The sequence below is a fragment of the Marmota flaviventris genome, chromosome 8 (assembly GCF_047511675.1).
Source record: "Marmota flaviventris isolate mMarFla1 chromosome 8, mMarFla1.hap1, whole genome shotgun sequence".
Classification (NCBI taxonomy): Eukaryota; Metazoa; Chordata; class Mammalia; order Rodentia; family Sciuridae; genus Marmota; species Marmota flaviventris.
In genome coordinates this window covers 81,185,915-81,199,034 of record NC_092505.1, presented here as the reverse complement: position 1 = coordinate 81,199,034, position 13,120 = coordinate 81,185,915, and the positions used below count along the sequence as shown (strand labels likewise).

At 30.6% G+C, this 13,120-nt stretch overlaps 1 protein-coding gene across 1 annotated transcript in view; it reads left to right on the top strand.

Moving 5' to 3' along the window:
* The window catches only part of Epha6 (EPH receptor A6), an 808,736-nt gene that overhangs the window by 45,937 nt on the left and 749,679 nt on the right, over positions 1-13,120 (top strand). The window contains exon 2 of the mRNA XM_027943203.3: positions 9,557-9,621. Coding sequence (XP_027799004.2) covers positions 9,557-9,621 — 65 coding nt within the window. The remainder of the gene's footprint in view (positions 1-9,556; positions 9,622-13,120) is intronic.

Genomic DNA, 13,120 nt, shown 5'->3' with positions numbered 1-13,120 from the left:
TTCCCCTCTGATTTGAAAGAGTTATTCAACCTTCCCGGGTACTTACTCATTACCTTCCAAGTAGGATTTTCAAATGCTCAAAACTTAGAGTAGATAAAATTGTTAACATCACCCATATTAAAAATAAGACAAGCAACAGTGGAATTAACAACAACAACAATAAGACAAAGTGCTCTTGGTACAACTAACAATCAAATATTGATGTCAGATTGTAGATAAACTTATTTTCAAGAAGAGGTGATACCTTTTGGGATATGTTGTCCTAAAATAATGTCAGTACACACAGGGACATACCAGGGGCTAAACACAATTATCCAACATATGTATTTAAAACAATAGACATTAATTTTTGTGGAATTAAATATTGGTTCCAACTAGATATGAGGGTAGATAGCATAGTATATAGAACTGAATTATAAAAACTTTGGTTTTTCACCAAGCACAAATATGTAATTTTGTCAAAGCTGGGTGAGACAGTTTAATCTATTAGGTTCCACATTTTCAGTTCTGGGACTATTTCGCTAAAATTGACCCCAATCCATTAAAATGTGTTGGAAATGATAATGTAGATTTTATTATGATTTATGGTCATTAATGATATTAATAAATCAATGAAAATTACCAGTAATCATTCATCTATTTTCTCAAAAGGATAGAACTCTAGAAACATAAGTATTTATTTCAGAGTTTCCATAAGCAGTATATTCCTTGCTCAATTTAATTTTTTTTGTGTTCTATAAATGGGACATAATGAGTTAAAGCATCTAAACTTTATAATATTCAAATAGTCTATTTCTAAATATATAAAGGTACATTTCTGTTTATAAATCTGTAACCTGAAGTATTCTTTGATTATATATGGTCCTCACATCAGGAATGTTTCTCTTGTTGATTTGCTGTGGTTTTAGAGTTAAGGGAGATGGTAGATTGTGTTACAGTAAGTAGGTCTTAGACCCTTCCTAAGCCTCTACTGCTGTGTTGTTACTGTGTGACTTACAAGATTAACTTTCCCTTTCTGGGCCCAACAGTCTCTAAATTGAATGATTCTACAAAAAAAAAACAAAACAAAAAAAAAAACAAAAAAACAAAACAAAACTTGTTTTTGTTTTGTATGGAGTATGTTAAAATTCTCCTAATATGTATTTATGATCATCTAAACTTTTAATATTGACAAATTTCAGTACCCAGTTCACATACTGTTACATGAATTTGTTGAATTTTCAGTATAAAATTATTCTAGAAGAATGATTTCTTAGTGTTAATTTACGTCCTGTTTAATTTTTCAAAATGGCATATAAATAAAATTATCCTTTTTATTATTTTGTTTGAATAAAGCTGATCTATTATGTATTATAAATCAATACACTATTTTAAAACTAATATCCCTCACTACAATGGATAAAGACTTGATAAATTGTTTAAAAGCTAAAATTTAGTATTGAGTTTTTGAATCTTAATTATTCTTTCAGATTTAATCTAGTACTTCCAAAGTTATATCTATTTTTTAAAATTTTCTTTTAGAATATAGTGAAATTTTCTTTTAGAATATAGTGAAATTTTCTTTTAATAGAGAATGAGTAAAGGAAATGCTAATAAGGTAGAAGATATTTTCAGAGAAATGGAATATGCTGAAAAGTTTTGTTCTTAAAGTTAATAGGAAAATTGGTATAGTTTTGCAAGCATATGCATTATTTTGCTTATTAAGAAAATACATACTTTCATGTTAATATCCTCAGCCTAATATTTACTTTTTTGGTTTATCTAATTTCTCATTCATTACAATATATACAAATAATTATAATTTCAGTTGTACCCTTTAAATAGATAATGTGTTATTACTGCTGTTTAAAACATTATCATTAAATTTAAAATGAAAAAGTATTTATTTTTTTAACTGATGTTAATGTCAGTATAATTTCTTTTTTCTTTGCTAGGTTTACAGTAATTTTGAACTCTGGTAGGGACTAGATAACTTTCATTTAAAGCCAGTAGGAGGAGCTCTCACCTTTCTGGGTTCATTGTAATTAGTGTGGCTGGAAATTCTAGATTTGTGGGGTTTTTGTATATGAAACAAATGATAAAATTAAGACATTCACCACATATAATGATAAGGAAATTTCGAATCTTTAGGTTCGTTTAATATCAATGCATTGTCCTTGATTTGTCTGCAATGCAAATTTTAAATATTATTGTACTTTGGAATTTTTAAAATGTACGATTGCAGGGTAATGAAATAAAGCAATTAGGCCAATTTCCTGGAAGCTATTAAGGAACACAACATACTATCTAAGCATCTACATTTTTATAGCTGTACATATATATTTTCCATTCTTTTAAATGAATATACTTTGGAGTATACAATTACAAATATCAAAATCAAAACAGTCTAAATGTTTTAGAAAGAATAATTATTACATTGACTAAACAATTTATTGACCATAATACCTATGTATAATATAAAAGAAAATCTCTTTTGATAAATTTCAATATATAGCAGGGATTTTTGAACAGTTTCTCCAGTAAGCCCTATATTTGAATGTCTTCATTTGTGGGTAGTGCCTGTGAATTTTCTGTATAAATCTTTGAGAAATCTAGGATCAAATTTAGGAAGAGGTACAATCTGCAGGAGAAATAGTGTTGCTTCCTTGTATATACAGAAATGAAAAGAAAATCCTATTAATGGAGTTTTGTATTTCAACTTAATATGGTAAGGGAAAAAATACTGTGAAAAATATTTAGAATCAGTCTTCCTGACAAGAATCCAAATCTATCAGTTTGTGTTATTTCAAGGAAAATTATATATCCTTCATGAGCTTTAGTTTTCTCATGTAAGTTGAGTATTTAAAGAAAAAAACATTTGGTTAATTTCCAAACTACATAAGGAACTCTTATAATTGAGAAGCAAAAAATATCCATTAACCCAGTTAAAAAATGGGCAAAATGCTCCATTGGGCATTTCTGGAGAGAAGACATTCAAATGGCCAACAGGTATCTGAAAAAGGTGCTCAGTATCACTAATTATCAGGGATATGCAATTCAAAACCACTGTGAGATTGGCATACACCTGAGAAGGGCTTTTATCAAAAGACCAAAATGTAATAAGTACTAGTGAGGATGTGAAGAAGAAAGTATCTTTATTCATTGTTGGAGGGGCTGTAAATTGATAAACCATTATGGCTAATAGTATGGAGAGTCCTCAAAAAATTAAAAATAGAGCCATCACAGTATCTGTCACTCCATGTCTGTGTACATATTTAGAAGAATTGAAATCAGAATTTAGAAGAGTTATCTGTATGCTATATTCATTGCAGCATTATTCACCATAGCAAGACCTGAAAACAACTTTAGTGTCTTACCTGTGGCTAATGGATAAAATTAAAAAATGGTGTATGCATACAATAGATAGAATAATATCTTAGAAAAGAAGGCAGTTATGCTACATTGGACAACATGGATGGGCATGGAGGATATTATGTTAAATGAAATAAGCCATTCATCAAAGGACAAATACTATATGAGTTCATTTAGATGAATATCTTGAATAGATTCATTGAAACAGTAGAAGGTTGGCAAGGCCCTAGAGGAGGAGGAAATGGAAAGATGCTGTCCAATGACTATACAGTGTGTTATGCAAATGAATGAACTCTATGCTGTCTAGCATAGTACCTATAATGCTGTCTGTACACTTAACATGAGATCTCCCCTATTAAATTTTTTAAGTATTTTTTTAAACAATCATACACACACACACACAACAACAATAAACAACAACAACAACAAAAACAAAAACACCAAACAACCCAAAATGAAACCAGAGAAACAAACACAAATTGACCAGAGGAAATGTTTGGAAGTGGTGAGGTGGTGAATTTTTGTCCTACACCTCAATAAAGCTATTTCAAAACAAAGAATAAGGATCATAAACTAAAAATATTGGGTGTACTCTATAGACAGCAAGCATTTAAATAGAAATTTAGATCTTTGTCAAAATAGGGAAAATTATTATTCTTTATATAATTTACATTATCAAAGATAATTTACATCATCAAAGATTATTAAACTTTTGTAAATATGTTTATAAAATTTTTACCTTTTTAGCTGAACATAATAACACCCAAAATATTCATATTAAGGGACTACTATGAAATTATTAGAGGATAGATGAATGAGGATCGTGGAGACATTAGGTTAATAGAATAATTATATGAAATGAGCCTACTGTGCTGACTCCCCACATGTTTTCTTTTCCAAAAAGCCATCTGCCTGCAGCCCTGACTGGCCTGAGTGGACAGGATATGTCACAACCTTCAACAAACTGAGGCAGGGACCGAGGGTCTGGCAGTCAGTGTAGGTAATGAATAATGAGGTTGAGAAGATGCTGGTTGGTAATCAAAGCAAAGACAATGGGTTGCTAACAGCTAACACCTCTGGGATGGCACTTTCCAGCATAAGGAGTTGCTGCTCCTTCCTGCCCTTAGGCACATACATGGAGAAGGATGAGAAGGTAGTTGGTTCTGGGGTCTATAAAAGAGCAAGATGCACCCACTCCAGCTCTGGGTCCCCTTCTCTTTAGAGAAGTCTCCTGTCTCTGTGTCTTTTAAAGTAAACATGCTTTCTACACTTGCCTTGGTGTTTTTCTGGTATTTAATCTTCAACACCAGCAGAACAAGGACCGATCCTGATCTATAAGACTGGTATCAAAATGTTTTAATGCATGTATATATTATGTAATGTTTAAATCAGGTTAAACCCATAATTCTCCTTATACATATATATTTCTTCTGAAAATTTTCAGTATCCTGTTTTCTAGATTTTTGAAATGCATAGTAAGTTATTAAATCATCTGCAGTTTCTGTCCTGTGGAATAGCACACCAGAACCTCTTGCTTCCAAATGTAACCTAAAGTACCTGTTTTCTTGATCAGCCTTTTCTTGTTCTCCTTCCCCTGCCCCCAAACACTGTCTCTGGCCTTTGGTAACTACCGTATTATGCTTAACTTCTGTAAGGTCAACTTTTTTAGATTCCACACACAGGTAAGGAAATGTGGTATTTGTTTCTGTTCCCAGCTTAATTTACTTTACACAATGATCTCCAGTTCTATCCACGTTGTTGAAAATGACAGGACTTCACTCCTTTTTTTACAGCTAGATAGCATTCCACTGTGTCTGTGCCACATTTTCTTTATTCATTCACAGTTGATCAGTTGTTTTCGTATCTTGACTATTGTGAATACTGCTGCAATGTACATAGGAATGAAGCTGTCTTTTTTTTTTCCAAAATATTTTTAGTTGTAGATGGGCACAATACCTCTATTTTGTTTATTTATTTATATATTTTTTAATGTAGTGCTTTGGATCGAACCAAGTGCCTCATGCATGCTAGGCAAATGCTCTACCACTGAGCCACAACCCCAGCCCCAGCTGTTTCTTAGTGTACTGATTTCATAAAGATCTGTTTAAATGGGAAAATAAAAAACTTTTAGAACACTTTGGAGATTACTTGAAGGATATGCTATGTCCTTATTTGGTGACTGTATTGTCATTTTTCCCACCTGTTAGGGAAATAATGAGCTATTTCAAAAGTATGAAATAACATGAAACTTCTCAGTACTTTGAAGTAAACATGGATATTACATCTCTATTCTTTTGAATAGTGGATTATTTAGGATTCTTTAGAGGAACAGAACCAACAGAATATATATGTGTGTGATTACAAAAATGGGATTTATTTCATTGGCTTACAGGATCAGAAGCTTAATAGTCCCATGATGACCTTCTGCAGGCTGGAGACACAGAGAAACCAGTAGCTCCTCAGTCCAGGCAGCTGGAGCTTCAGAAGAGGCATCAAAGATGCAGCTCCAGTTCGGTACCAAAGGCCTGAAACTTCCTAGGGAGTCTCTGTCAGAGTCTGCTTGGGAAAGTGAAGGAGCAGGAATCTGAGTTTCTCTGGGGATCACACTAGCAATTGGGACATCTGCTCAAGAATAATAACCTTTGCATCTGTTTGGCTTTTTCCTCCTCTTTTTTGTTCCATCCAATCCCCAACCTATTAGAAGTTGCTGCCCACCTTAGGCTGAGTCTCCCCTTCAGCTTGACACTGTCATGCCCATCACTCCCGAAAACAAAATCATGGACATGCCAAGAAACTTCTTAATTTTAGGCATCTCTTAATCCAAGCAAGTTGACAATCTGGATTATCCACCAGAGTACATACCAAAAATAAAAAGAACGTTCATTCAGTAACAAGATAATCGTATTGCTATTACTGTTTATTATAGTGCTGTGTTTATCTTTTTGTCTAATATGTGAGATTATTTTTGTTGCATTGAATGAATCCATATTCGTTCACAGATGTCATTGTGTTGTGTGTGTGCGTGCATGTGTGTGTGTTTCATCCTTACTGTGCTTTTCATTCTGTTACTTCCAGGTTTGTTAGAATTGTGTGGTAATATGGAGTAAATTAAACTACAAAAAGAGACTTTTTCAAAGCTCTAGCTCTTTATGTCTCCTTTTATTTCTTTCTGTGATGTTAGCAGCCGTGGAAAACCATTACCTAAATATATTTATTAATTATTACTAGCAAATGGTGTAGCCTAATTCAGTCATTCCTTCTTAATTTATTAACTTGAATATTTCAATAAGAGAAATGTCCTTCATTAACTTTTTTGTTATGTAGAAGTAGTTCATGAAGAAAAGGATAATAACACATTTTACTCTCTTCAGTTTACTTAACCAGTTTTAAAAATGTTTTTCTAACATCCAGCAAAAGTTAACACTAGGTATATAGTCAATTTGAATGCATGGATTTAAGCATATGTGAAGTGTTTCAGTCTCTTATGGTCATTATCCTTGTGTATGCTCAAATTATTTATTTTTCATCAGTGGAAGCTTATGAAAGTTGATTGCTAAATCGTTTTGTTTTATTTTCATGTTGACATTTTCCCTATTTTCTGGGATGTGGGCTCTGAAATACCACCAGTGAATTTGGCAGACCAAAAAAAAAAAAGTGAATCTGATCAAGTCACTAGATATAGATATATCTACCTATTTAAAGAAAATGCAGGAAATGAGGGAGTTGTTCAGTGGTATTTCATGGTCAATTAAGAAAACCTGGAATGTGGGACAAAACAATCTTTTTTCCCCTAGGAATTTGATTTAAAGGAGTGAAAAAATAATTATTTAGTCATTAAGGGACATACATAATAAAACAACAAAGATACTTTATAGCACCTCTGAAAGAACATCTTTAAAAGGAACTGGCTAATACCAGGGCCTGATAGGTGAAGAAAGTATAAAACCATACATTCTGCTATGGGGTATGTAAAATTTTGTGGCCATTTTGAATCCAATTTGACAGTTTTTTTTTTTTTTTATAAGTAATCTCTGTATAACTCAGTAATATATCTCCTAGTTACTTCCCTTGTATTAATGAAATAGTTCATTTAAAACTTTATACATGAAAATTCATAGTCGCTTCATATACAATTTTCCCAATTAGAAACAGTCCATGTCCATATGTTCATCAAAAGGGAATTATATACACTGGAATCATTGCCAGAGTAAAAAGGAATTAATAAATGAAGCCACATATATGGATCTCAAAAGCAGAGTGCAAGAAACAGGCTCAAAAGGCAACATGCTATATGATTTGAAATTCTGGAAAAGACAAAATTATAGGGACAGCAATCAGACTAGTAATTTCCAGAGGATAGTATGGGGAAGAGATTCACTATAAAGAAAGGGTCACAAGAAGTTTGGGAAATATTTTATAATATATATAATAATAAAAATATTTTATAGCCTGATTGTAGCCATGGTTAAATGAATGTGGGGGTTTGCACAATTCATAGAAATGTGCATTTTAGAAAGGGTGAATTTTATAGCAAGTAAAACCAATAAGTAACTGGAAAATATAATGGGAGATTTAATTGAGGAATGCCAGCTCATTGTAATATATAGCATTTATTTGGAGTTTGATTTCCTGTTGATTTGAGACAACAAAGAGTATTAAACATTGGCTTGATATTTGACATTAACGAATTATTGTCTATTAATTAAGATATAGTTAATATAAAAGTATTTTAGAAAATCTGAAATTTTTACAGATGCAATGATATAATTACTAGAATTTGTTTCAGAGAAATCTTTCAGTGGAAGAGAAGGTAAACACACATAGATAAAACAAGATTGACCATACAGTTGGTAATTAATAAAATCAGGTGAATATTATATGAGAGATCATTAAGCAGTTATCTCTTTTGAAATATGTTTGGAAAATTCTACAATAAAAATTTAAAAATTATAAGTTAGTTTTACAAAAAAAATGTTTAGTACCAGTATTCTGCAATGAGTAAATTTTATCACAGAAATTTAATGATAGTTTCATATTCTAAAGTTTATTAGTAAAATGTACCATATAATGCTACTCAAGTGAAACTATGGAATCCTTACAAAGACACTAAAGAGTAGATGCCAAAGGTCATAATCACATTGGCATTGTAATTTTTTTTGAGCTCAATAAAACCCACCTTCTTTGCAAGATTAACTGAAATTAACAATGAGATATGGAAGCATTGTTTCTCAGTGTAACCCATGGCCTACATACTTCTGTGGGGCCTGGGAATTAATAGATGAAAATATAGGTCTGATTATATCTATATTTCTCTCTCTCTATATATATATTCTTTCTTTCTGGAAATACCAGAAACATCCCAAAATCTCTAATCAGGTAGTCTCCAGCCCTTTCCAGCATTGTTTCCAATCTCCTACTTCAAAATAATTTCCATTCTTAGTCTCCAGAAATTGAACAACTCTTTTTAGTCATGTCTCAGTTACTTTATAGATGGTTTTCTAAAATAAAAAAACATTTTCACTACATGTGATTGAAGACCTTTGTCTGGCCTAGCTCAAGCTTTATGTCCTTTGTGAAGCCCTCCTGAGCTGCTTTCTCAACCTTAGTTCAACTTAATTGCAAGAGTGCTATTTTAGAATTTTAACAGAATATGTGCTTACTATTTGTTTACATGTATGCCTTGTTTTAAACCAGATAGAATTATTTTTTGTTACAAAAAAGGCACATAATTTTTGTTTTTGCATCCTTTATTAATTATTATATATCTAGTTATAATGATATAGTCTACTTTAAAGATAGCAGTTCATACTTTGCTGATAACACTTAAGGATATTTAATAACATAAAAACAGAAGTTTGTTGGCGTTAATATATTTTTTTTTAAAGTATAAAAAGACTATAAAAGTAGAGATACACAGACGTGGTTTTATCATTCAATATCTGCTATAAAAGGCTTTTAAATTGTTTTTAATTACTTATTTCAGCATTGTTAAACCTAAATGTATGTATATTATTTTAAAATTATCACTATTTCATTTATCAAATCATTGATATTATTATATGCTAATATTTAATATATAAAAACAAGTAATAAAATTATTCGAGCTAATGTGATGAATAATAAGAGTAGGTGATATTGATTTAAATAATTTAACATTTTTACAGCAGTTGAGAAATTCATCCAAGTTTTATTTATTTAATTCCAGTTGTGTTGCTAGATACGACAACTGTGCTGGGAGAACTAGGATGGAAGACATATCCATTAAATGGGGTAAGTTTAAATGTCTTTTAAAAATTCTCATCCTTGTTAAGGTCTCTTGTAAGAGTTGAAGGAATAGTAGACTTTTGGATCTATTTAATATGAATTTTGGCTTATAACTTAAATCCTATAGAAAAGATTAAAATATCATTAAACTGTTGATTGAAGGGGGTGATTCTAAATCAATGATTTAGAAGCCTTGCTCCTAAATTACATCTTATCCTTTAATGCTGTGTTTTATACATTGTAACACTAGAATTCTCCCATGTTTTCTTCAGAAATGAATTTCCATGTGTAGTTTCAGACACTTTTCTGTATGTTACATTTGTTAATCTTGTGTTTGTGCATAAACAAGCTCCAGAGTATCACAAGTAGATTGTGTGATACTAGCAATTTGGTTTTGAATAGAAAATATGTCTACTAATGTAGTATATGTTTGAACTTGACAAGATGATGTACTGTGTTCTTAGCTGGAAATAGTTGATTTTGAAGGTTTATTGGGATGTTTGATTTACAAAATACAGTTTTTCATGTACTGACATTTTAGCTATGGTTGTAATTGACTTTTCGTTTTGGCCTGTTTTGCGTTTTCAAATTGCAATGAATTTCTACATCTTTTGTTGATATTAGGCTAATATAAAAGAGTGGTTTGTGAAGTTTTTACTTGATATTTTTCTATTTAATTAAAATATTCAATAATAGGAACAAATGTTTCAGCTATGCTTGAGTTAATCTTTTTTCACAGAAACTGTATTTTTGCATTCATCATATTCTTTGTTCATAAGTTTTACATTGCTTCTACCACTAAATCTGAAATTTAAATTTGAAAGGAAAAATTGATTAAAACATATTTCTGGGGGGGATGTTTACATATTGCTGTTTAAATTTTACATTTTATTTCATTAAAATATATATTTTCAACTCACAAAGCTTAGCATTAACACTTTATCATCCTATTTTCTTATAGATTTATTTTATGTTCTGTATTTTTTCAATTTTCATTTTATTTCAATAAAATGCTCATCAATCCATTTCTGAGAAATATGTCTGTAAAAGTAAAATTATGCTTTTATCATCATACTCTTCCATGAAAATTAATAAACTTCAGTTTTGTGTTAAATAAACTTTGAGTTAATAACATCAGTTAATTAAGTATTAAATGGACCATGTTTATCATTAAGTAATGAAAAAATGAATGAAGATTTCTTTTAGAATATAATTCCAAGGTGTGTGTATGCTTATATAAATATAATCATAAGATATATACATCTATCATATAGATATTCACAATGTATAAATAAATACATAGATGTAATTTCTACAGTATACAAAACAACTTATAAACACTTCCAAACATTAAGTAGTTTAAAGCCCTCTTTTACATTTTCTGAAACAAATGAGAAAAAGCTGTTAGAGACATTATTCTTGGCCTCATGTAGTCAAAGCCAGGTATCACATGAGGAACAGAAGATATGAATTTGTTCTAGTGACTATGTATGGCTTGATCAGGCCTCATTTTTGAGGAAACTGGTAATGCAGAGAGTTAGAGAATCATAAATGAAGTTGCTGCTGTCAGTCTTGTGATGAATTTTCTCTGGATATTATGAAGTAGATTGGGGAGTTATGGAAGAGAGAGGGCAGGATTGTCAGGAAAGGAGCCACTTAGCTCATGGTTTTCTATTTTCCAGACACTGCCCTCAGCGTATTTTGTTTTCACAATGGCCTTTTGAAGTGTGTCCTATATTTATTTTCTTGTCAGAGAATCCCAGTCCTAAAAAAGAGTGAGGAATAGAAAACACTAACAAATTTTGTAATACTAACAGCCAAATGGTGAATGGTGGAATATAAAACTAAGATATTTCTGACTCTAAACTTGTGTCTTTCTGGTGACTGCTAAGAGAGTGCCATGAAAACTTCATGAAAGACCTTTTACAAATGTGCAGTCTTTAACTAATTGATTCATATTTCTTTTCTTTGATACACTTACACACACACACACACACACACACACAATATTTACAGTTGGGACACTACTTAACTATTACCAAGAGGAAAGAGAGAAAGAATAGGGGGATGAGAAGAGGAAAATAGAAAATGAATAGATAGAAAAGATAAATAGAATGAAGTAGGAAAGTATTTGATGGTTATGTTTTATTGGACATTTGCCACATGATAGACTTCACCTCAAAACATTTTACTCAGATCAGTCCTGTACATCAAATATAATTCATCCTCATTGGTACATGTGGAAATTGAGGACTCAGGTGCATTAAATAACATTCACAAGGTCACAAAGCTAGGAGATAGTTCAGCAAAAGTCCTAAGCCAAATATATCCTAATCTTGACGCTTATGGATGGTCATTTCACAGCTAGTTGCTTTTTATTTCTTCTAAGATTCTAACAGGTAAAGATAAAGGTCCATGACCAACATATTTAGACTGTGGAGGGAAAAATAACATGTGGATTCAAACTTTAAAAAGTAAATAACTAAATCACATTGAAATATTATCATTAGTATGGGCTATAATACTTTTAGGTTATCTCCCAAATAATAACCTATATTTACTAATTGAGAGAAGTAGGACTATTTGAATATAAAAGCACCTGGATATATTTCACAATATATGTGGATGAAACTATATAAATTTTAAGGTAAGATCACGGCAATTCAAGGGAAACAGTAAAATGGATAGAAAAAAGTGTTAAAGAAAATGTACAATTTAAATTATCTTCTAATAAGGAGGATAGATTACTGGTAAGTATCAAACTTAATGCTGTTTACAGGCTAAAATGAATCAAATATATGAAATATGATATTTCAAGAGCTATGTAATGTTTTGAACAACTAATAATAATCAAAAAATAAAACTGCTGGTCCAAAAAGATGGACCCAGGCACAGATAACTCAAAAAAAAAAAAAAAAAAAAAAAAAAAGAACTAATAAGTAAGAAGGAAGAACTTTGAAAAAAGACTATTAAAAATGCCAAGAATGAAAATAATCTAGACATCAATGTAGCTTAAATTACTTATAAGATCTGTGGGAACCATTTATTACTATATAAAATTTAAACAATAATTTCTAGCCACTTATTAAAATTGAAATTATATTTATTTGGATTTATAAGACTCTTGAGTTCTTAGTTTTACTGAGTCAGACTAATTTGAATGAAAAATTTTAACTATTATCTTTTTCAGGCACTAATTTAGGTAGTTTAATGAATATGTCATGTGTGGAAAAGATGATTAGATAATATAGTAATTTGTGATAAAAAGTATATCTAATATTTCTATTAGTAGATAGTAAATCTTGTATTTCTATTATTTCTATCTAACATATTCTACTATTCCTGTGAATTATGTATTTCTTTGGAATAACTTTTTTAAATTGAAAGCTTTCTTTCTATATAAGAAACAGAACTGAGATGAAATACTAAAATGTACTATATAAAATAAAAGAAATTTAATCAGTAATTCCATAATTCTTTATTTTTTTCCTCCCTTTTTAAGTTA